This window comes from Anthonomus grandis, chromosome 22 (assembly GCF_022605725.1).
Source record: "Anthonomus grandis grandis chromosome 22, icAntGran1.3, whole genome shotgun sequence".
Lineage (NCBI taxonomy): Eukaryota > Metazoa > Arthropoda > Insecta > Coleoptera > Curculionidae > Anthonomus > Anthonomus grandis.
In genome coordinates this window covers 36,385,376-36,411,911 of record NC_065567.1, presented here as the reverse complement: position 1 = coordinate 36,411,911, position 26,536 = coordinate 36,385,376, and the positions used below count along the sequence as shown (strand labels likewise).

General features: G+C 33.1%; 1 protein-coding gene across 1 annotated transcript in view; it reads left to right on the top strand.

Annotated features, from left to right (window-relative positions):
- The window catches only part of LOC126748295 (solute carrier organic anion transporter family member 74D), a 138,167-nt gene that overhangs the window by 95,816 nt on the left and 15,815 nt on the right, over positions 1-26,536 (top strand). The window contains exons 2-6 of the mRNA XM_050457421.1: positions 11,383-11,735; positions 12,037-12,151; positions 20,464-20,662; positions 21,995-22,290; positions 24,052-24,339. Coding sequence (XP_050313378.1) covers positions 11,445-11,735; positions 12,037-12,151; positions 20,464-20,662; positions 21,995-22,290; positions 24,052-24,339 — 1,189 coding nt within the window. The 5' untranslated portion in view covers positions 11,383-11,444. The remainder of the gene's footprint in view (positions 1-11,382; positions 11,736-12,036; positions 12,152-20,463; positions 20,663-21,994; positions 22,291-24,051; positions 24,340-26,536) is intronic.

Sequence of the window (26,536 nt, the reverse complement as noted above, 5' to 3'; positions counted from 1 at the left end):
TCCCCTCGGGAATTATTTTTATGGGTTTCGATAAAAGAGTGAGATAAATATTTGGTTTATAAAATTCATTTGAGTTTTGGTCACTAAAGAGTGAAGTTATTTAATAAAAACAATAAAGGGTGTTGCGACGTGAAATAAGCTGTGTTGGTTTGGTGTAGTGTTTTACTACAAGAAAGGGTGAGTGTTATCACAGAGTATGCTTATTTCTATCTTATTGATTACACCGATATTTTACCTTTTTAATTGAAAATGTGATTAATGAAATATTTAATTGACCGATTGTTGTTTGTCTTGCTTGTATTGTTGTGACGATTGTTTATTGTTTCTTGTTAAGATACTGAGCTGGTCTGGGACCATTGCACAGCTCGTTGTATTTAACAAGGCTTTGTATCTGGAGAGGACCCTCGCGTTTTGGTGTCCATTGCACCCCTCAGTACAAAGTGTGTTATCGTCAAGTGGTCTAGATCGGAGATTGCTGTCTCAATCTCATGTTTTATGATAATGTTTTTGGTAGCATTTTGGCTACGGTTTGTGAGTAATGTAGTGCTCACGTTTTGGCATATTGAACGATTGTATATCATTCAATATCAGTACGTTGTCGTTACTGGGACATTTAACAATCGGATAAAAATAATAAATTGGTGAATAATGAATTTTGGGATATTTAAGTTAATTGGTTAAACGTTGGTGAACATGAATTAAATGGTTATCGTAAAAGTAAAATCACTGAGCAAGTTTAAAACATATTAATTCATATTTTTCATATTAATGACTTCATGCTTAATTTTTTTATTATTAATTAATTTTACGGGAATAAGTGTGCTCAGGTTACTTTTATTATTTCAGGTCTACACGTCACCATCTCTACTTTGGAGTCGCCCAAGCGCCCAGTTGTTTTACAAGGTGTTTATTCTATTTTTATGATTTATTTTGATTATTTTGGACTATTTTGAATTTATTTAACGTATTAAAAATTATAAAATTATTTAAATGACGCTCACAGGTTTTAATTATTATATCTAAGATTTTGTTGTTTTTTTTTTTTTTTTTTGTTTTTCTGTTTTTTTTCTTTTTTTGGTGGTATCAACATAACCCCAAAAAGTTAAATTTTGTTTATATATAATAACCCCTTTTTTATTGTGTCTTTTTTGTTACCTTAGGGCCCTGATGAAGCAATAAAATTATTGCGAAACGTTGGCCAGTACATAAAGTGACGTTTGTTTTTATTCCTTCGATCCCATCCCACAACTAAACTCAAGATTAAAAATAACGTCAATCAAAGTTCTAGATGAATGCTTAATTCTAGTGGAGTCTTTCACTAAAGAATTTAAAATGCTGCCTAATTACACAATATCATTTGGTCTAATGATATATTCTTTTTATGAGAATCGTTAAATTAGGCACTTTTAAATTATTTAAAAAAGAAACTGTTTTTAAACGGGAAACTCAATCAATCGCAATTCAATGTAACACAATGTTCAAGAAAATAGATCGATTTCTCAAAAAACAATTTTAAATGTGGTTTAGAATGTTGAGAGATACTTTTGTCTTTAAGATTGTCATAAATGCCACACTAAAGTACAAAAATTTTCTATTGAAAGAACCCAGGAGCAAAAATGACATTAAAGAAATGGTTTTTGGTACCCTAGAAATAAATTTAAAACGAACAAGTAGAAGTGTTTATTTATTTACTTCTTTTCCAACGAGCAATTGCCCAATTTACAACAATATAAAATATTTTACAAGAGAAGAGAAACCTAACCTACACTACACATTGCACAAAAATTATAATGATAAAAAATAGATAGGGTACAATTTGACTTAAATATTTTTACATCACAGAATAAATTAACAGAACATTGGCTTTCAACAGTCCTAAAAATGCTATTCTATTAGTAAAACAATCCAAATGATCCGAGTACTGGTTAGCAAGTTTGTTAACAAAGGAATTATTTCCATAATTGGTTCGGTGGGATGGAATATGGAATGAGGGTGTCTCACGGGTCCGCCTATCAGAAACATATAGACCAATTTTACCGAGTATACCTGGGCAGCAAGATTCAGAATGGAGAATGTCATAGAAGACTGACAGGTCACGATGTTTACGACGGGTTTGGAGACTATGGATATTAAGTTCAGACTCAAACTCGTGGTAGATAATAGGAAGTGGAACATTCCTTTTGAAGGCAATTTATCTTAAAAATTTACGTTGAACCCGTTCAATCATCTGAATGTGATTGTTACAATGACGTGACCAAATACATGAATCATACTCTAGATGAGGACGAACTAGTGCACAGTAAAGAAGCTTAATAGAAGCAATGTCCTGGAAATCTCTGGTGCACCTCTTAATAAAACCCAGCATGTGCATAGCCTTGAATACAGTTGTTGTGACGTGAAGAGAAAAAATTAACTGGGAGTCCAAAGTTATACCAAGGTCTTTTATACTAGACTAGCTGAATGCCCGCGGCGTTGGTCGCGTGAAACTAAAAGAAAAGTCGAAGAAGCCCTCCAATAATAGTAAATGCAACCCACAATACACAAAAATAAAATCCGAAGCCACGGCTCAATGAATGTACATGCAACCCACAATACACAAAAATAAAATCCGGTAAGACTGAGTCGAGTCACTTCTCGGGTATCAGTCTCGCATGGACCCGCCTTGTTGTTATGTCTACCAAAATATAAATAATACAGAGGCACTTTTTCAATCGTATTTATTAATCAGTTTTATACCCCTATGCGATATTTATCATATCGCTAACACCCCTTATCGGTGGAATTTCAAAAAGTTCGTTCGTATCCGGGGCCTACATTATAAAAAAACATTGTTGCAGTTAATTTTTTTTTTCTTAAGTTGATGCCTGCGACTCGTTGGTGCGGGCAGTCTCCGTTCAAACTCCGAAGCCACGCCCCCTTAGTTCTCGAGGTCACGGGTAACAATTTTCCCATTTTTTACCCCTTATCGGTGGAATTTCGAAAAATCCGTTCTTATCCGGTGCCTACATTATAAAAGGAACCCGTTGGCAAAGCATTTCACGTTTCTAGCTATTGTAGTTTGGGCTCTGCGATGATGAGTCAGTCAGTCAGGACAAACTCTTTTATATATATAGATAACACTCTTAGAGGAGTGCCATTAATAGTATAAGCATGACTAAGCTGGCCTGTACCTCGAGTGAAAAGTATGGAATGATATTTACTGGTATTCAAGACCATATTATAAGCGGTGCACCAACCAGCAAGCCTATTTAAGTCAAGCTGAAGTTTGATGCAATCATCCAAATTTGAGACTCTACGGTAAACCTTAAGGTCATCCGCAAATTTCAGATAGTAGCTATTCATGAAATAATTTCTAATATCATTGATGAAGATGTTAAAAAGCAACGGCCCCAAGTGGGATCCTTGGGGAACACCAGATGAAGTTTGTACTTCATTTGATTCAAAATTGCACAGTTTAACAATCTGCCCACGGTTAGATGAGTAGCTTTTCAGCCACATATATAGGGGAGCGGTAAGGCCGTATATGCCTAATTTGCTTACCAAAATTGCATGATTGACCTGATCATAAGCTTTTATGAAGTCCGTATACGCTGCATGTACATGAAAGAGGTACCGCTTTTGAAGTGTTGGAAATTATCTGACTATAAAACTGTTACCAGTTAGAATTTGAAAAAAAAAAGATGGGTTCCATTATATGGAAACACAATCCTTCCATTGTTCAATATTGTTTTCGAAAAAATTAGCACAGAAGTCTTCCTGCTCAAAAATTTAATAATTGAGCTGGTATTTTTAACGGCCATATTATAGGACCATTGATGGTATTTTACACGATCAAAAATACCTTGAATTGCTGCAAAACCAAGTTTTTCCTAATTTAGACCCGGTATCGGTCTATTTTCAAAAAGACGGCTGTCCTGCTCATAATGCGGTTATGATAAAAAAGTTTTTAACAAATACATTTTCCTAACCGTCGCATTAGTGGGACTGGCAATATCAAATGGCCAGTATTAAATGAAATTTAGAGGAGTTGCGCGAGAAATTTCTTGAATGTCTAAATTCCATTTCATCCTAAACTTTTTTGAAACGAAATGGTTTTTATGATAAATTAACTTATTGTATAGGTAAATAATAAGATCTGTCTTTTATTTAAAAAATTAATTTTTGTTAAGCTGATTTTAAAAAACTTTATTAATTTATTTAATTTTAATAATGTGAAATTTTTCTACTTTTATCGGAGTTTATATTTTATTTTTATTAGAATAACACTTTAATTTTCATTGTGTAATACACATCATATTAAACATTTCGAGATTGCAATTTTATGTGAGTTATACACTGATATATGAAAAGCCTGCATCAGAAAAAATATTTTAGAAATGCCTGAACGTCGCGTCGTACTGAACAACAACGACGTATCAGCAACCAAACCTTTAAGCAGCTCTCTATGCGTAATGATCGATTACCCAACCTGTATATTTATGCTTGGTATGCGTACACGCTTCACCGCGCAATTTTTTCCTTCTGCGCAATTTGTGTATTTTAATGGATACAGTTAACTAAAGACCTTCTTAGTGATAAGATGAGACTTTGGCCTCATATAAAATATTTTCAGTACAATTTTAAAAATGAATTTTGAGCCAGTAGGGGTAAAATAGCATTTAAGAATATTTTCTTAAACGCCTTGTATATTACCAGCACCACCACGCAATTCTTCTCTTTTCCAAAATATTTTGATGAAAATAAATATTCTTTGTAAACCTCGGACTACACATAAGGTGTTTTAGAATAATTTCAAAAATAAACTCTGGACAAAATAAAATAAAGAATGTTGCTAGACCTTTAGATTATTTAAGAATATACATTTACATGTTTTGGGCGTAATCATAGACTACGCACTACCACGCAATTGTTCCCATTTTCACAATTTGTGTATTCAAAGATGCAGTTTAGGACCTTCGTAATGTTTTAGTTATTTTACTCGTAGTTATTTTATGATTTGGCCACGCATAACATATTTTAAGCACCATTTTAAAATTAAACCCTCGGCCAGTAGGGGGTACTACACTTGCCACATTACGTTACATCTAGACAAACATTAACGATAAATAAGTTGATGAGAAAATTTGAAGAAACTGCATCTGTGTCTAATAAAAGAGAAATGCTAATATAATGAAAAAAATAATAAAACAGTGACTCATTTGACATTTAAATCTATTTTTAGGTGCGCATACGCAAAGCTTGCGTTTAACTTAACACCATGTACAAACCTTATACACACAAAAGTCGTCAGAAAATTAACGGAAAATTCATAAGCCCCAATTATATATTCTAGATGTGTCATGATACACAAAACAGTATAAAACAATTATTATTATAAAGATAAAATGTAAATAATAATGAAATCTTAAGCTAACATATCTGCACCGTGTTTATCACGCACCGGAGAGCAAACATCTGCTGATACACAAGATAAATGTTAAAAAGAGACGTTTTCACTTACCGGAATGTATTATTTTTCATCAAAAGATTTATTTATTTATTATTAATTTATCATAATAATAAACTATTTTTTTGCTTTCCCTAGTACATCACTGTCAGCGGACATCTTGGGCCGGTCACTTCAAACTGTAGGAGGGGGTTTAGTTTTAAGAAAACTGTAGCGTTACTTTTTGTTTTGTTGAGTACTCAGTTGATCACGTGAACTGTGTCAATGTCATATAGATTGTTTGCTACAAGGGTTAATCCTTAAGTATACTTTGAGTCTTTTAACTACTTTAGAATAGTTGAAAACATATTCTTGTGCCATCTCCTCTTAGGAGGTTAGTTATTATTGCTGCAGCTCTAAACAACTTAATGTAACTACAGTTGTTTCATTTTCTCAGGTTATTTAACCAGGAAATGCGTCTTCTTTATATGCTTCTTTTTTATCTTTCCCGGTATAATATTCTACAACAATACATATTTCTCATCACGTGGCCCAGTTATTGCAGCTTCCTTATCTTAATTGTGTTCAATATTTCCTTTCCTTTTCTCATTCTCCCCAGTACCTCCTCATTTGTTACTATGTCGACCCAAGTTATTCTTAAGATCCTTCTATATGACTACATCTTAAATGCTTGCAGTCTATCACTTATATTCATGTAAGACTCGTTGTAAGTTAAAATCTCTACTGCATTGCTCCTTTTTTTCCAGATGTTTCTCTCTTGTCCAATTCTTTATCAACCAAGCTCTATAAATTCAAAGATCAATCAAAATTACAGAGGCACGTGTTGAGATTAGTTGTTCCAAGGGTTAACTAATGAGTCTTTGTACGTTAATGATTTAATATCAAGAAACTGACTGTTTTTTACCTGACTCCGGTTCATAACTGTAAGCGGCCATCTTGAATCACCACGTCAAATTGTGGAAGGGTCTTAGTTTTGATTCAACCATCACGTGACAGTATGTTTATTAATACCGAATTGATCACGTGACGTATATCAAGATCACAGAGATATGGCTATAGATTTGTTATTATAATGGTTAACTAATGAATACTTAGCTTTTTGACGTTTTTAGCTAGCTTCTTGAGGTATGAGAGAAACAACATTTTCTTTTTATAATTTTTTCTTAGATCATGGTTTACCTCTAATCGGCAATCAAAAAAAAAACGACTAAATAGATACATTCTTAATATTTAGCTACATCTATGACCAAAGTGATTTACTTTCAAGGAAATGAATGTTTTTTTGCCTTAACCTCGTACAAAATTGTAATCTCGAATCGCCACGTCAAGGAGGGGCTTAGTTTTGATACAAGCATCATGTGACTGTATGTTTATTAACACCGGCTTGACCACGTGATGTGTGTGGTAACAGAAGCGCGTTTATAGATTAGTTGTTACAAAGGTTAACCAATAAGTATTTTTTTAAGTTTGGGAGAGGAGTAGTAAAAGAGTTTAAATCAAACCTCTACCTATTAAAAGAGTTAATAAAACTGATATTTTATCATTCCATTTGCAAAATTAATAATGTTAAAGAAATTAAATAAGTAATACTGCATATTATTATGTACTCTCCACAAGATTACATGCTACGTGATGTGGTTATGATAACAGCGGCAGAAAAACAACAAATTCAATGATTGTTTTTTATGCTAAAAAATGTAAAAATCACGTCTTATCTTTATCTCATCTGTTGAATTGACATATTACTTAGCATTTATTTTGTAATGATACAGGGATAAGGCAGTAAGAATATATTTTATCTTGAATTTGGTCAATATTCCACCATCTAATTCTTCTTTCCCAATATTTCTTGCAACAACTTTCCTTTGTTCATTTTGACATCCAACATTCTGGCCTGCATTTGAAAGCCGGTTATAGTGTTGGCATGCAAGCGTACAAATACTTCTTTTTCCATGATTTCGTACAATGAGTTTCTTCTAATCAACATTTTGACACCCAAAGAATTCTGATCTGGATTGAGAAATTCATTCATAAAGATTTTTTTTATAGCAGAGTGTTGGTATGTATATTTTGTAGCAGACAGTTGATTTTTGAAATATTTTTTGTAACAACTTTCCCCTATTCAACATTTTCGCTCCAACATTCTGACCTAGAATGAAATGAATTTATTACCAATATAAACATAGAAGTTGTAAACAAAGCCAAAACAAAATACAATTCACAGGCATTACAATAAGTTATAACAAAACTAGATTAAAATGTAAATCATAAAGAATACTTAAATGCTAATCATTAAGAAACTTTCTTAAACTATAGTTAGCTTTACTGGCGAGAAATTGCTTTGTTTTTATACGTACGCTTTTTTCAGTCTTAAGTTTTCTTATTTCTAGTAGAAGATTATTAAATAACTTTTTACCTCCATATATAGTAGAACCACGCAAAGGTTCAGAGTGATGAATCGGTAGCTTCAGTAGGTAATTTTGTCGAGTGTGGTAATCAGTACCACTAAATTCTACTTCATGTTCATATTTTTTAAAAACTAAACATACTGTTTCCAGAACGAAAAAATAATACAGAGTTAAAATATTATGGGTCAGGAATAGAGGGTGATAAGGGTCACGGGGCTTAGCTCCACATATATATCTAATGGCCCTTTTTTGCAAAACAAATAGTGAATTAAAAAGGTAATTTGAGCATGAACCCCAAAAGCAGATTCCATGTCAAACATGGAACTCGATAATCGCAAAATATGCACATCTGGCAATGGAAAAGCTTAGATTAGTGGCAATAACTTGAAGAGCATAACAGCCGGACGAAACCTTTTTGCATATAAAAATAAAATATATTTGCAAAATTTAAGAGATTTATCTATTGAAAGATCAAAAAACATACTAAAAGGTGGCATGGTGATGGGTTTATTGTTCAAATAAATAACCTTGGTTTTAGATTTAAAATTTTATAAAATTAAAAACATTGAATGTCAAACAAATTGCGTCACACCAGTCCTTTAATTTCAATAAATCTGTTCCTTTATTAGCCTCCATTTGAGCAACACCTGACTGATTGCAAATGATAGTGGCATCATCTGCAAACAATGTAAATTTGCCAGATATCTGTAATTATTGAAGATCATTCACGTAAACGAAAAAAAATATTGCATTAATCCCTGCGGCACACCTACATTTATATTAAGTTACTTAGAGGTATCACCATTAAATTTAACTGCGTGAACGCGATCTGAAAGATAAGAATGAAATCATTCAAGGGCAGTTCCCCTAAAACTATACAGCTCTAATTTCGCCAGCAGCACACTGCTGCCGCAACCCCATCAGTGTTCAGACTGTTATAAAGGTGTTCTAGAAAACTAAAGATAGCATCTTAGTATAGATTTCTGAAACGAACTGGCTTTCACGACAGCCAAACTGTTGAAAACTTATTAGGCCAAGTCTATTTAAGAACGAAACCATCCTCACCTTAACAAGTCGTTGCACAATCTTGGCCAAAGTAGGCACTAATTCTTTGGGTCTAAAATGAGCAGGATAGTTGTGTTGACCCCCCTTGTAAAGAGGAATAATCACTGCTCTCTTGAAGCAAGCCGGGAAAACTCTAGACACAAATGAAAAGTTTAATTACCTCAGCCAAAATTCGCAAGGCAACAGAAGGCAAGGCCAAGAATGTCGTTAGTGAAAACCCATCCCAACCTGATAAATAAGTTATTTATATTATTGAGTAAGCTTTTAAGCTCGTTTTCATTCGTTGGAGCAAAAAAGAAAACTTCAGCCACTATTACACTGCTTAGATAGCCCCTGGGGTCTGTTTCCTGTGAGATATTTGCTGAAAGCTTACTAGCAACATTACAGTAGAATGAATTGAAGACATGCAATCTAAGGTGCCTGGAAGTGCCTGTTTTGTTTCTGTAGACTCTATCTATTAAAATAATTTAAAAATGAGACATTGTTCATAAAGTATTTCCTTATGTAGTGAAGAGAGCGCATATTTCTTCCAGAGACTCGTAAAATTTTAGTGTACCAAGGTTTTCTAATTCGTGTTTTTATATAGACAATATGAAAAGCAATGTTTAAATTACTCATAACTACCTGATGAAAGCTATGCAGGGGATCAACAGTGGCTAAAACATCATTCCATTTTGATTTATTGCAAGGCAAGGAGAATTTGTGAAAATTGGCCCTAGTAAGTCTATCGCTTCTAAACTTATTGTCATTAGTTCCACTATCAACTTTCATAAGCCTCAGTATCGCTTCATAATCCCAATAATCACTTGGACTTTATTTATACTGTCACGAGGGCTTTTGCAAATTATTGAATCTTTTAAGAATTATTTGGATGTCATAAGAAATTAAATATTAATATTTAAAAGTTAATTCCTATAAGAAATTGTTTCTGAAAATTAGCATAATATACTCTTTACTCCATAATTTAATGTTTGAAGAACCAAAAAATTTTGGCATGGTGCGCATGCCTACGTACACATTTTCATTCGAAACATTGACTTTTAAAGTTTCATTAGGAAGCCCAGCTTCCTTCTATAATTAATCTCAAATTAGTTTTTCTAACACATTTTAAACATTATAAATTGAATTCCTACCCATAATGTTTGCTCATATCACATTAAAAGTATGATCAGAAGCAAAACTACTTGCATATTAGCTACTAGAAATTCTGTGCAAACCTGTGCAAACATAGTGAACGGATACGCGAGGATATTTGGTATTCTGTCCACATTGAAGTCAGGTTGTTACCAAAGCACGTTTACGATGTTCCGTTTACGTGTCTGTTTACAACGAAGAAACTATTGTTGGCAAATACGTCGCGAATTGTTAGCACTTTAGTTATTAAAAAAGAAAGGCTTTAAATTTAGCCTAAAATTTATTTTGCCAAGGTTTATTGAAAATGCAAATAGGTTAAAAAAGTCCACGTGCTTTCAAGCATAAACTGATACTCAGTTTTCATCGAAATAAATGTGTTTAAATCCTATTTTTTTATTATAGAGGGGTTTACGGGATCCGCCTAATGTTTTGTCAGTCAAGGGTTGATTAATTGCCGACCGAATAAATCCCTTTCTTCACTTTGGAACTAGTTTGCAGGGTGGTTTCTTTCTTTATTAGGGTTGCGTCGATTCTCACTTAAACACCCTCTCTCTCTCTCTTTCTCTGTGTCTTTCTCCTTTATTTCATCTTCATTTTCAATCATGCTGTGCAACCATGTGAGGAGAGAATCATCAAAATCCATCAGCTTCAATTTATTAATTAGGAGTTTGCCTTTGACTTCGTCGAAGTCTTTAGAATAGTCAGTGTATATATTGTCGCCTTGAAAACCAGATTTCAATATCCTGAAAGGTTAGTAGAAGTTCACTTACCCATGCTAAAACTATGTTTGTTATCACTTAGAATTTAAAGGTTGAATATAAATGTTTGATAATGAATATTATCTTATGTTCTAATCTATCACGAATGACTTTAGCTACAATTGATAGGTTCGATCTGGCGGATTTTAGTTTGCGCTATTAAAAGTTTGATGAAAAAGTGGCATATGTATCAAATTCTTTCATTATCTTAAATAGTAAGGGAAATTTGCCAATGAAGAGATACATTCTCTAGTAGGAATACTATGCATCTGCCCTAGATTAGGATAAAGAATTGCATTAAAAATAAAAATGCTAATAAAGTAGGTAAACATGCACTCAATATTTATTGATCTCACTAGAATATAATCACCATAAATAATACAAGGAATTTATGTTAAAGGAAACTTTGCGAGTCTCCAGGTTTACAATAAATCTCATACACAGTTAAGTCAGATCTAGAAAAAAATATAACATATATCAACAAATTCAACTTACACCTGATCAGATCAGTTCCTATTTTTATCCTAGAGCCTTTAAGTTTTTTATTTATTAATTAATTTTATTGTTTCAGGAAACACAAGAGACTGAACACCTCAAGCTAAGGTAGAAACCAACACCTGACTACTGTTACAAATGAGTATAGAAAAGTATGATACCAAAATGTCTAAAGTCAGCAACAATAACAGTGCATCACTAGAAGAGATGTGCCCTTTACAAAATGGATCCAAGCACAACGAAGCAGCTGGTGAGAAGAGTTCACTAACTGAGGCAGACGAGCATTATGAACCAAACCACATATCGAGAAATCATATATCCAATGATGACGTTGGTGCTCAGAGTGATACCGACGATGATGAAAGCGAAACTCGGTGTGGATGGGGGCCTTGTTCTCCTTCGTGGTGTAAAATGTTTGCATCCAAACAGGTTGGTAGACGTACATTTTTTAAGAAGTGATAAAAGTAAAATTTTGAATTATTCCAATCTTTGGCATCACCAAAGGCATTAAAACTAATATACAACATTAGCTACTTATAAATTATGATAAGGTACTTTCTTATTGATGGAAAGATAATATGGAAATTAAGAGAATATAAACGTTGCATGTTATTCGCCATGATTTAAATATATAGTTCGATAAGGATATCAGTTATGAAATCTATTTACTTAATGTTTCTCATTTGACTTTTTGACCTATCCTTTATACTAACATGCATTTTATTTTTAGGTGTTTCTTGCAGTATTTTGTATGGCATGGGTCCTACAAGGAATGTATCACACATATTTTGTTAGTGCAATAACGACGATAGAAAAATTGTTTCAAATACAGTCGAAAGTAACAGGTAATAATCTAGAAAATATATATATAGTACTTATACCCATTAGATCGTCAGTGATATTCTATTTCCTTTGATCTGAGCGGCATCGTCCAGAAGTTAAAAAAATTGCGCTTTACTCAAAGTGCACAAATATTTACAAATAAGAATATTTTTTATAAAACACAATCCACCGACCTATAAAACAATTTTTGTAAAATAAGAATTATATTTTCTTTGATTTTTTCAAGGATTTTTCAATAATTTAGTAAATATAATAATCCACTTTTAAACATCCTCACCGGATTAATAATATTCATATTTTCGGCGCAGTGTTTCAGCTGTACGGGTCCGGATTTGAACTCTTGATGTCGATTTTCTTGTGTAGATATTTTTCGATTTTAAGATTTTTATTTTATATTTAGGATTTTAAAATATTAAATTTTTTCTTTCTTTGAGCGTAATTTTTTTGTATAAAGTACAGACGAATGTAAGAGGTATTAATCTAGAAAGTATAAGAGTTCCCGCCAATGATAACCTATTTTCTTTGATCTGAGTGGCATAGTCCTTTTAAGCTATTGCATGTGCTGTATATTAATACACATATCAATAATTACAACTATGAATGTTTTTATGGAAAATATCCCAACGTATAACCTATAAAATAAATTTTTTACAACAAGAATTATCCTTCCTTTAAAAAAATAGGACTTTACCATAATTCAATAAATATAATAATCCACTTTAAACAATCCTTACTGGACTAATAATATACGTTCTTTCGGTATGGATTTTTTTTATTTATATGATTCTTTTAATTTTAAGATCTTTATTTTATATTTAGGATTTTATTATAAATAGGTGAAAAATATAATTTTTTTCTTTTGTTGAGTATATTTTTTTATTTCAAATACAGTCGAAAGTAATAGCTAATAATCTAGAAAGTATAGGAAGTCCCGTCAATGATAATCTATTTTCTTTGATCTGTGCGGCATAGTCCGGACATTTCAGAATTTGTAGGTGCTGTATACTTAACATATACTAATAATTACAAATATAAATATTTTTAATGGAACATAACATAACGTACCTATAAGCCAAATTTTGCATAGTAAGAATTATCGTCACTTAAAAAAAATTAAGAATTTGACTATAATTCAATAAATATAATAATTCACTTTTAAAAATCCTTACCGGACTAATATCCCTACTTCGGACCAGTGTAGGTGGTGTTCAGTAGTACAATTGAAGAAATTGTTTCAAGTACAGTCAGACGTAACAGGTAATAATCTAGAAAGTATAGGAGTTCCCGTCAATGATAATCTATTTTCTTTTATCTGAGCGGCATAGTCCGGACGTTTAGGAATTTGCATGTGCTAAATACTCAATATGTATCAATAATTTACATAGATAAATATTTTTTATGAAACATAACCTATTGAAAGGGAAGAATTTGGACCTCCTAACAAATGTAAAATTAAATTTTTATGAGCCAAATTGTAACAAAACGTAAGGCATGTTATAAATAAATAGATGTTACAAAACAGGCTAAAACCTGTTCCGGTGGTTAGCAAAAAAATCAAAGCAACATTGAGTCATTGGTCCAATTTATAATACTGGTTTCCCATTTTGAACCGCACGTTCCCTAAATTGGACCACGTCTATGTTTCTTTATTTAATGAACAAATGTTTATTAAACTTATTTAAATACAATACATAACTAAATGTGTAATTCTGATATTAATTTACTAATATATTAGCATAAAATATTAGGTATATAAAACAACGAAATCAGTCACGGTCAGACTCGCAGTTTATACATTCGTAGAACTCAGTATCACGACCACCGGTACACTTTAAGTGTTCCCACGTCTTGCATGAATACATCGAATGTCCAAATTGCAAAAATGAAGGAAGGGAAACGACACAAAGGCAGTCTTCAAAAGGCAAACGGTGTTCCTTATCAGATTTAGAAGCAGACGATTGTCCTTTGAAGAAAAAAATACCTTTTTAATGGTTTTAGGAGGAGTCATTTTCTTGAGTTGTTTTTATTCAAGAGCATCCTTGTAGGGGCTACTAGTTATTATTATCGTAGAACTGGAAGCTGCTGGGCGCTATTTTCGCTTTAAAACTGACAGAGGAGATACAGTAGTAAGTATCTCCTCTGTCAGTTTACTACTAAATACTACTACTACGTGTCTGGAGGTGTACAGGCAAGTTGGGATACGTTGTTGATGTTAGTAGAAGCATTATGGGACATTTCGTTTACTGAAAAGGTTATGTTGCCTTTTGTAGTCTTGATGTTCACATTGGAAGGGCAAACGAAATCACTTACATCAAATACATTTTGATCTAAAGGCCATGTGCTACATTTTGCTTATCCATTTAGCATCAGCATTTCTGATGTAGCTTTTGCATATTCTTCTCCTAATAATCTTGATATCTGAAATTACGTTATATTTTGGGTAGGGTGCATATGAAGAGATTTGTCTGCTGCTTGATTGTAACATGAACTAAGGTGCTTAAAGAATGAGATGTCACAGGGTTGCAACCTGTTGTTAGTGTGTATTGGTAGCCACAACATGATGATTCCATTGTCCCTGGCTAAAGTTATGGCTTCTAAATTTTTTGTATGGGTTGTATATTCATCCATTACTAAAAGTCCTTTTTATTGTTGAGAGATTGGTAAAGATGAGAATGATATCTTTTTTGGATAGACTGAACATTCTATGCGCGGCAAAGTTTGGGTTTCAAGAGGCCAAGAGCACGGCTGATGCTATTTTTGATTTTCTTCAATTTCTTTATAGAAGAAAAATATCTTTTTTTGTTCACACTTAATTCCGGTGAAGTTCCTGCAGCAGTGTTCTGTGACATATCCAAGGCTTTTGACTATGTGAATCACAGAATACTGTTGTGGCAGATGGAGAGTTATGGTTTTAGAGGATCTTCTCTAGGTTGGTTTAGCTCCTCTCTATCAGGTCGTGTCCAAAGGGTTAATTTTGGTGGTCATTGCTCTGAAAAACTACAGACTACTACAGGGGTTCCCCAAGGTTCTGTACTAGGGCCGTTATTATTTCTTCTTTATGTTAACGATCTTCCTTTGCTCCCCATAAAAGGTAAGGTTACTATGTTTGCAGATAACACCACCATCATTTGGCATGGACAACACATTGACCAACTGAAAATGTTTCTGGATGCTGACTTGCTTATGATTAGGGAATGGTGCAATGCAAATCGACTATGTTTTAATACGTCGAAAACAAGTCTGTTAAGTTTCAAATGTTCAATGGATTCTGTCACTATCGATGAGGAGCCGATTTCAACTCCACAGTCTTGCAGGATTTTGGGATTGACAATTGATTGCAGACTCAAATTTTAGGAACACATAATTAAAGTGTGCAGTAGGGTGTCACCAGGTTGCTATGCCCTTAGAATAATTTCTAAAAACTTGCTTGCAAAAAATGCTTATCATGCTCTTGTGGAGTCACATCTTCGCTATGGGATTTGTTTCTGGGGATCATGTGCCCCCTATCTCTTTAATACAGTATTTGTTTTGCAAAAAAGAGCAATTAGAGCCCTTTGTGGAATGAGGTGTCGTGTATCTTGTCAGCATCTTTTTGTGCAAAATAGAATCTTGACCCTTTGTTGCTTATATATGCCTGAAACAATAACTTTGGTTTTCAAAAAGCACGAGCAGGAAATTGTAGGAGGCAGTTCGTTTGGAACTCATCTTACATACACCCTTCGGTTGCCCATTTCACATTCAGAGCAAGTGAGAAGTTTTTTTATTTGCAAGGATAAAAAAATGTTCAATCACCTTCCTCTTTCTATAAGAAATCTTAACTCTAATAATAGATTTAAAAACACTATTTGCTTTCTGATGTCTATTAGTCCTAAGTTTTACTGATTTAGATTTAATAAGGCTTTGTCAATAACTCTGTTTGGGACATTAAAGCTACTTTCTGAATTTGAATTTGATATCTTTAGATGGCTTCGCAAAATTAATGAAATGCCTTAGCCATTTTGCAAATAATTCACCCGTTATCCAGTCCGACCCTGAGCAAGCAAATTGTGTTTCTGGAGGTGCGTCTTCTTTGAGTTCATCTTTGAATCTTATTCGCTTAAATATAAGCATCGATGGGACATACATCATTAATGAGACCAGCATCATTAATGCAGCAAACACATGTTGTGTTTACTCCACGTTCTCCGCTTATAAGAGATCCTATTTGATACTAATAAGAAGTGGTATTTTGTCGGCTCGTCCATTTTTAACCCCGTGTAGAATTCCATTCACTTCTGCGAAATCATATGTGAGTTTCCTTAAATCACTACGAGTTATTCCAAACAGACCTCTGTCAAGCTCTAGAATATCCTTTATTATCTCTTCCTCAATTTCTGATAGAAGATTTGCTGCTTATCCAAATTTTTTCTCACTTCCGTGAACATGTTTGTTGGTGTCATTAATTCTTCGTTTTAAAATTGCCTTTGGTATTTTATACCTTCTAGCTTTTTTGTTAAAACCTATACCATCATTTTGGTGGACAATGAAGGCTTGTTTCATATTTTCCTCGTTCTATTTTCCATATTTTCCATATTTTCCACGTTGTGACATATTTACTTGAAGAAAAAAAAAGTTGGTTAATTTGGACCAGTCCAAAATAGGAACTGGAACTATTAAGTGGTTCAATTTAGGATGCTATAACCTCACTCTAAAATAGTCGTTTTTACGGTTTTTTAGTACTTTTACGGTTTTGTTGTGAAAAACAGGTAAACTATTAGTTGAATCAATAGGTGACAACTTGTCTAAAACGTACACATAGGCAGATGACAAAAATTACTCACCAGTAAAAAAAAAACCCCTAAGAAGCTAAGAGCAAAATTACATTATCCAGCACTACTGTACAGACCTCTCGTTTCGGGCTACGGTTCCCAAATATATGGCCTATATCTACCGGCCAACAGAGGATGCCTAGTACAGTTAATATTCGAATAAAAGCGATGATCCAATTTAAGAGCCGGTCCAAAGTACGGCCCTTCCCCTACCTATTAAACAAATTTTGTGCAATAAGAATTATCTTTTAAAAATGTTTAGGGATTTTTTACAGTAATTCAAAAAATATAACAATCTACTTTTAAAAATCCTTACCGGACTAATATCCGTACTGTCAACGCAGTGTACGTGGTGTTCAGCTGTACAGGTCCGGATTCAAAGCCTTTGATGTCGATTTTTGTGTGTATATAATTCTTTCGATTTCAAGATTTTTATTTTATATTTAAATTATGGTTTTTTTATTTATTTGAATAAACATTTTTATTTTCAGTATACATAACTAAATTGACGAATAATTGCAAAACACTCGGAATTAAAGCCTTAATCACTGGTGGATAATTCAACATTTTTTCGTAAATTGTTTGTTCTGAAAATATGTTATTCCTTACCAATGTCCTTTTTCCATTTAAATAAATCGGTGCTATAATAATAAAATACAACCGTGAAGTGAAAAATCGATATTAAAAAAAATAATGAAACATTTTAATTTAACCTCTTTCTCCTGTTATAAGTAACAAATATTTTTCTTCTTTATGTAAAAAATATAAGAGTAGAATATTCAAAATTTAGCTATAATTATTTTTTATTTCCATGAAAACCTGCCTTGCCCTTTTATGCCAGCGAGCACCACTTGAGGCGAAGCAAATTTATGAGAAAGTTGTAAAACCGTGTTCGTGCGAAAATTCGATCTGTGATGGGAACTACGTAGATTTTTTGTCTCTGTTAAAAGAGCTAAAAGAAATTGAGGTCTATCATAAATACAGCCATTCGAAAAGTATTGATTTACTTATTTAGTGCGGAGTCTGTGTGCGAATTTCTAGGTGTCAATTAATTTATATTTGTGGATCTTTCATACATTTAAATTTTTTTATAAGATTTTTTTAAATTGGTTTTACATGACATATTTGATAGAAAATTATGGCATTTAAAATGTGCTTAATACGTCAATTTTAAAGATCATATGCACTCGCATTATTACGGCTTTAAATCAAAGAAAATCGGTTATCATCGATGTCAAGTATAAAAGTATGTATATATATATATAATATATAAAAAGTGTTAGTAAGGCTCCTTTCTATTTCTGGAACAAGAGATTCATCTTACTCTAGAACAGAAAAAGCCTGAATAGCGGGAGAGATCGCTTTATTTTTTCGCTAGCGCTGCTCACGTGCGTGTATGACGGATTTAATCACCTGCACATACAGCGAGATGCGCAGAATAACAAATTTTCTTTGTGGCTTACACACGAGTGACACCAATCGTGACGTGCCTATACCATGAAGGAGCAGCTAGTTAATACCTCCTTTCCTTTTCTATACCTTCACACTCTGAAAAAAACGACTAAAATGTCAATATGTTAATGTTTAAAAATAAGCAAACACCTCTCGACGAAATCAGACCCGAATAAACTTTTTTTTAAAGTAATAATGTAGAAGTCTATGTAATTGACCATGATCCTAGAGTTTATTTATTAAGGGATGATTTCATTTGAGATGTTATGATGATTTGGTCTGAAGGTTATAATTTTATATTAAGTTCAGCATGCTTTTTCAGTTGGAACTATTATTTTTTACTTACTAAAAACGCCACGCCCCAATTAAAAAAATAAACGAGTTAAAGGTACGAGAGCGGAAGTTTATGCACTCACTGCGTACTTTTTACATACACACAACCGCAATGTCTAGGGATAATTTAGAATTTTCTTAATTTTTTTTTTAATTTGTTAAAATTTTATTTACTTGCTATAAATATAAAAATATCTAGACTTTATCCTTATTTTAGACTGCTTAAACCACACTGTACATTTTTCTACTTAATTTATTTATCTCAAATAAATAAACAAATACACATATCGTTATTTATTGTCTTGAATTCTTTTACCAAAAAAAAGTGTTTGCGTTTTTTTGGAAAAAAGTTTGTTCATAGAGCTCAGTATAGTTCTTGCTAACCATGCAGCGCAGACATTTAACGAGAGAAGAAATGATACGAGCGGTGGGCCTTTTAGATGGTGGTATGACGCAAGCACAGGTTGCAGTGAACATGGGCACTACTCAAAGCGTAATTTCACGCTTATATGCACGGTATCGAGAAGAAGGCGATGTGGCGGAAAGGCATAGAGGTCGCTTACGTATTACAACCCCTCTACAGGACCGCTTTTTACACTTAAATGCTCGAAGACGCCCCACTGTAACAGCACCAGAATTGCAAATCATGCTACAGCAAGTGCATAACGTTGAGGTTTCAGCCGATACTGTACGCCGACGTTTGCATGAAAACAACCTACGTAGTCGTCGGCCTTTAAGGGTGCAACCGTTGTCCTGGGGTAATCGAGGAGTACGACTTTTGTGGGCGGAAGAACATTTGTTGTGGCAAAATGAAAGTTGGGCAAATGTGCTGTTCACTGATGAGTCTCGGTTTGGAATTTACCCCGACTCAAGAAGAGTTCGCATGTGAAGAGAGCCTGGAAACGCAAACCGCCTGTGCAATGTCCAGGAAGTGCATTCTTTTCGTGGCGGAACCATCATGGTTTGGGGAGGCATTAGTATTGGAGGAAGAACAGACCTCATTTTATTAGAAAACTTTTTAACTGGCAGATTATACGTGGATCAGATACTGGCACCTGTTGTTATTCCGTATGCAGCAGCAATTGGTCAAACCTTTGTTTACATGCACGACAATGCCAGACCACACACTTCAAGGGTTGCTAGAGAGTTTCTAGAAATGAATAATATCGATGTCTTACCATGGCCACCTCAATCCCCGGACCTAAACCCCATTGAACACATGTGGGATATGCTTCAAAGAAGAGTTCTTCGTATGGAAAGACCAAGAGACAATAGAAGAACTTTGTTTCTGACACTTCAAGAAGCCTGGAATGAGATACCCCAAGATGATATTGATCATTTAATTCTAAGCATGCCCAGACGATGTCAAGCAGTTGTGAACAGTCGTGGAGGTCATACAAGTTATTGAATATTGTTTTTGTTTATTTTTTGTTAATTTAAAATTAAGAATTAAATTTTTGTAAAACCTAGTTTCTCAACAACTTTAATTTTTTTGCATTTTTTTAGAAAAAATATAAATTATTTAAAATTTTTTGGGTTTTTTTATTACCTTATAAACTACTCTTAAACTTGCAAATAAATTTAAAAAAAAAGATCATATTAAAAAATATATATACAAATTTATTCAAAATATCCCTAGACATTGCGGTTGTGTGTATATAAGTCTTATAGCGTAGTATACTAAATAATGTTTTTCTAATTAATGTTTTCCATATTTTTAGGTATCATAATGAGTGCGACAGAGATCGGACAAATAGGTTCGTCCTTGTTATTAACGTATTACGGAGGACAAGGACACAGGCCCAAATGGATAGCTTGGGGCGTAGTTTTATTTGGTGTTAGTAGTTTTACTTGCTCTCTACCTCACTTTATTTATGGTCGGCAGTTAATTAACGCAAATGATCCAACTGGAATAATTAGGTAAATAATCATATATAACATATGTATAAGGAAATATGTGACTTTGAAGTTGAGTCATTATTATTAAGAGAATGTCCCTAAAGTCGCCAAAAGTAAAAAATAAGATTTTATTCCACTCTCTCTTAGATCTGCTTGCTCCATCCAGCTTACAATCCCATTCATACTCCTATAATTTCCCAACAGAATGGATATTGAAGGTAAAAATTCATAATTGATCAGTCATGATTTTGGTAAAAGTACTATTCTACAATGTATCAACATAACTGACATTAAAAGGTTTGATGCGCATATTATAAAACTCATTTGTTTCCCGTAATTTTTATATGTTCTAAATTTTTATATTATATGTATTTATCGTCTACCCAACAATAATTTTAGGGCGTTTCTTGAATCTTTTAAACCGCTTTTACCTTTATTTCCATCCTTTTTAATCACTATTCAGTTAACTCACTCTTTAAGTGCTGAGTGTTTTATCTAGTAGGAAGCTTTTGCCACAAATACTTTGTATCATATGATAATAAAGCATGCTTTGGTTTGATTAATTTTTATTTTGATATAGTCGTTCAGTCGTTTAGAAGAAATCAAATTTAACAATTGCATTTCTTGATCTACATCATACTTTGGACTATAACATAATCTCATACTAAAAGACGTTTCTGGGAGCTAAATGGGATCCACACTTTTCTTTGGGAGTTTTTCTCTTAATCTTAAGAGTTTGTACTATCAAGCAGAATCTCTCTTATTTTCCTAAAGAATATTCTTCTCATCAACTATGGTACTCCACAAAATTCAAATAATTTATACACCATTCAACACACATTCATTGATACACAATTCTAAACTTTTCTCCAAGTAAGGTTTAGGCATATTATTAAAAACTCACACACTCTAATAGTGCTCTCTCCATAATCTCTACCTTCTATTTTCCACAAATTTTACGTAAAAAACGCTGCTACGGTCCTGTTAATGCAATACGTTGGCTTGGCAGAGAGCTACGCATAGCCCCATACAGGCATGTTGGACTATGATTCAATTCACGGAATCTTTCTTTGTCAGTTATGTTGGGACAGGACCGTATTTTTTGACATAATATTAATATTTATTTACTATTTAAATAGATGAATTACCTTCGAAGTCTGTGTAAATAATAATAAAAGTCACCACTGGTCACTCAAACTAATAAATTTGATATAGTGATTTGATTTGACATAATATATTTGAATCTTGCTTCGGTACAAGACTATTTTACTTTTACTTATAGAACTTTTTTTAAAGATGTATTTAGGTCAGTGATTTAGAGTAAAATATTTTAATATTTTCTGCTCTTTTTAGGCATCCGAATGTTTGTAAGTCACCTAACTATGAGCTAGATGAGCTATTCCTCCGATCGTCGATAAAACAAAATGCCAGTGATTTTATAAATGAAAACATGTCACCCATCATTCAGAGTTGTAGCGAAAGTGACGTTATACCAGGACACCAAATCCAGTCTAGCGTAACGAATATAGTTTTAGCGATTTTCTTTGTGAGCCTTTTAGGTGTTGGCATGGGCCAGACAGCCGTTTACACTTTGGGTATTCCATTTATGGATGACAACGTTTCCAGTAAACAGTCACCTTTGTATTTTGGTAAGTTTTTAATATCATCGACTCTTTTGTTATTTTAAGTTCGGTTCTATATCATCACTATTCGCAACTAACCATTATGCACATGCGTGGCTAAAAGGGGCCAGCTGCGATGGACAGAACCGTAATCAGTAAACAATAATATGTGTTGTTTATAGAAGGAGAACATGACTATTTTAAAAGTCTGGAATATATAAGAAATGAGTTCAAATTCCTGGAAGAAATAAGACATTATTTTAACTGCCTTAAAGAAATGACTTCAATTACCGAAAATGGCTTCAAATGCCTTAAGTCTTGTAGGAATGACTTTGCCTTTCCAAATTCCTGCAAAAAAAAACATGTCTTTTTAACGTTATTTGAGAATTTGTCGGACCATATTTTCCATACTGCCATGGAATTCGGCGCCAGTAGTTTTAGTGATTTGTTTCAGATCGTAGAATATAAAAAAATATATATTGGCAGTGTTAACTTCGTTTCTTTTTAGGTAAAAGAATTAAAGGAAAAGAGTAATATTATTTATTTATATTACCCTTTTCCTTTGGGAAGTCCTATGGTTGGAACCTTTGGATTTATACTTTTGGTGTGACACTCAAAATACGTCAGTTTTACCACTAACAAATAGAGTAAAATAAAGAGTTTTGGTTAGTGGTAAAACTGTCTCGCAATTTATTAATGTTCACGATTCTTAATCAATAATTTTGTACGTTTAAGCCTCAGTCAAATTTTCAATAAAATGGTCCAGTTGAATTATTTCCTAATTCCTTTATTGTCCTATTTCCCAATAATACGTTAGAGTTCATACATTAAACGAAGTCTACAATTAGGCTTGGAGTATTTTTTTATTCCATTCATTCATGCCACGTTTTTCACCTGTTCAGGATTTTGTAGTAATTTTCTATGGTATTTTTTCAATTTTGGTTTTCATGTATTCTCTGATGTTTTAAGTGTACAGGGATTTATTTAAGATTTTTTTCATATTTTCAGTCATGATCATGAATAAATTTTTTGTCATTTAATATTAGTTTCGGGCATTCATTTTTTTTTAATGCAATATTCTTAGAAACCTTTTTTCTTTTGTTCCAGGCTTTTGGGAATAATTTTCTGTCATCCAGACATTTGACATAATTTTCACGATCTTTCAGTCATTTTTCCTCCAGGCTTTTAATATATATTTTTTATTTTGTTCCAGAAATTAAATATCTTGTATAAACAGGAAATCATTCTTTATGTCTTTTAGGCACTTGAAGTAATTTTTCATTTTATTCGAAGTATTTGACGTCTACCAAGATTTTTCAATTTTTTTAAGTAATTTTTAGTTTATCCTATTTTTTTGAAGAAATTATTTTAGCGAGGTCCCTATACGAATTAAAAAACTTGTTTCTTGCTCATAAAAAAGGTTCTCTCTGGTAATTAGAATAGAAATGTCTCCGAAAAAATATCAGAATGGTTTAAATCAGGTGATCGATGAGGATCTACAAATCATTCTGTCGTTACTTAAAGATTTTATATAAAGAAATAACAGAAGTGCATGAAGTTTCTGGATACAAATGCATTTGTTAACTTATAGGTATTTGAAATAACGTAGCTTCAGAACAATAGGAATCACAGTATTGATCTGTTTCTGCGGTATTTCATCCTCTCAAACTTGTTTGGAGACCCACGTCTGAAGGCAGAAACTTCATGTCTTATAAAATACTTCCTAAATAAATATCTTACTTAAGATAATTTTTATTAATTTAATAATAAAATTATCGTTTTTTTCAGCCATAACCATAGGAGTAAGAATTCTAGGACCTGCATTTGGATTTATAGTGGGGTCACTTTGTACAAGTGTTTACGCTGACCTATCAGTGGATCCCAAAATAGACTCATCGGACCCCAGATGGGTTGGAGCCTGGTGGCTTGGACTCGTTATCATTTCGGTATTACTTCTACTAGCTGCCATAGCTATGTTTGCCTTTCCCAAACGTCTACCTCATGTTAAGTCTTTCCATAATAGACCTAAGACTAATAAAATGCTTGTTAATAAAAAACAACCTCCTACCTTAAGAGGTAAGTGCTTTTAGGCTTAAAATTTAATCTTAAAGTATTTGACAAAAGTAAAAGATAGTAATTTTTGTGAAGAAAGAACAGGCTTTATTCATTTGTGAATGAGAGAGCAGAAGAGATGTCTTATTTGCTTTTTGGTAACTTGCTGGTTGTTTGATTTATTTACCAGTTGTGGTGGTTATATAATATACAGGTTGAGGAATTGATGAGTATACATTTTCCAAAATAATGGCAATAATCCTCTCGTTAATGAGCAGCCACCTCTGTGCGTCTTATAGGTATTTGCTGCTCTTATTTTTTACAGAATAATAATAATAATAATATCGGTATGCCTTATTTTGTTGTGTGACTGCACGCTGCATTATTGAATTTTAAAGCGTTATTATTTTTATCATAACTTATAATGGCGGTTTTTACTCCTTCCGAAAGAGTTTAAATTATTTAATGGTTTTATGGAGGCAATTGGGCAATACAACGTGTTTTCAATTACATTTGAAAATAGACCGATTCGTTGCGAACAAACAATGTTAAATGTGGTTTCGAATTTCTAGAAATTTTTTTTTCTTCAAAATTGTTATACATAAAATGAAAGAACCGTATTTTGCAAGGGTCCAGAAGCAAGAACTACTGGAAGAAAAGGTAGTACCCTAGTAGTCGATCTTACATCATCAAGTAGAAGTGTTGGAGAGGAACTGGGTACACCATTTTTTATTTGGTACAAGGATACGAGCATATCATTCAAATCCACGCACCACAAATATATTTGTTGTATATTTAGAAGGCATATGGTTGAGGCACATTCATTAAGTAAAAAGGCTGCAGTCCTGTATAAGTAAAAACAATGTGCACTGCTTTATTGTCAAACCATTTGCGGTCAAAGATATTCTCACCCTCGACAGTGCAAAAATGAAACGAGTCACGACCCTCTCTGTTCAATTCTGAATCGCTTTTCAATTGACATCAAGCAGTCCTGCAATTCTTACAGTTCCAAAGGCAAATATTCATAACTTCTTTAGTTCACACAGCAATTTATAGGATTTGAACCAATTACTTGTATAAACTTTATAATTGAAGTTTTTAGGCAATATTTCTACAAGTCTAATGAAAATATCATCACTGATACCTAGTTTAATTATCTTTACGGGTCCTTTTCCCGGTATATTCCAAAGTCGTATATATTACCACTTACTCCAGCTCCTGCAAATATTTTCATTCCCCATTTATGGGGTTTATTTCAAACATATTCCTTGAAAGGACTTCTTCTTTAAAAAGATACCATGATTTCGTCTATCGAGGTGTGCTCTTCTTGTTCAATTTTCGACATGTTAAATTTTAGACCATCTATCAGAGGGCGAATTTGTTTGTAGTGCCCTAGAAGTCGATTTAACATCATCAAGTAGAAGTGTTGGAGAGGAACTGGGTACACCATTTTTTATTCGGTACAAGGATACGAGCATATCATTCAAATCCACGCACCACAAATATATTTGTTGTATATTCAGACGGCATACGGTTGATGCACATTAATTAACTAAAAAGGCTGCAGTCCTGTATAAGTAAAAACAATGTGCACTGCTTTATTGTCAAACCATTTGCGGTCAAAGATATTCTCACCCTCGACAGTGCAAAAATCAAATGAGCCATGACCCTCTCTTTTTAATTCTGATTCGCTTTTAAATTGACATCAAGCAGTCCTGCAATTCTTACAGTTCCAAAGGCAAATATTCATAACTTCTTTATATCACACAGCAATTTATAGGATTTGAACCAATTACTTGTATAAACTTTATAATTGAAGTTTTTAGGCAATATTTCCACAAGTTTAATGAAAATATCATCACTGATACCTAGTTTAATTTCTTTTACGGGTCCTTTTCCCGGTATATTCCAAAGTCGTATATATTACCACTTACTCCAGCTCCTGCAAATATTTTCATTCCCCATTTATGGCGTTTATTTCAAACATATTCCTTGAAAGGACTTCTTCTTTGGAAAGATACCATGATTTCGTCTATCGAGGTATGCTCTTCTTGTTCAATTTTCGACCATCTATCAGATGGCGAATATAAGAAAGTTTATCATAATCTTGATGGTAACCAGTCGGCAAATTTGTGTTGTCATTGAAATGTATTTGAGTTCTTAGTTTATCAAATCTATTTTTTGACATCACCAACATCAGCAATAGGTGAATATCGAGTTT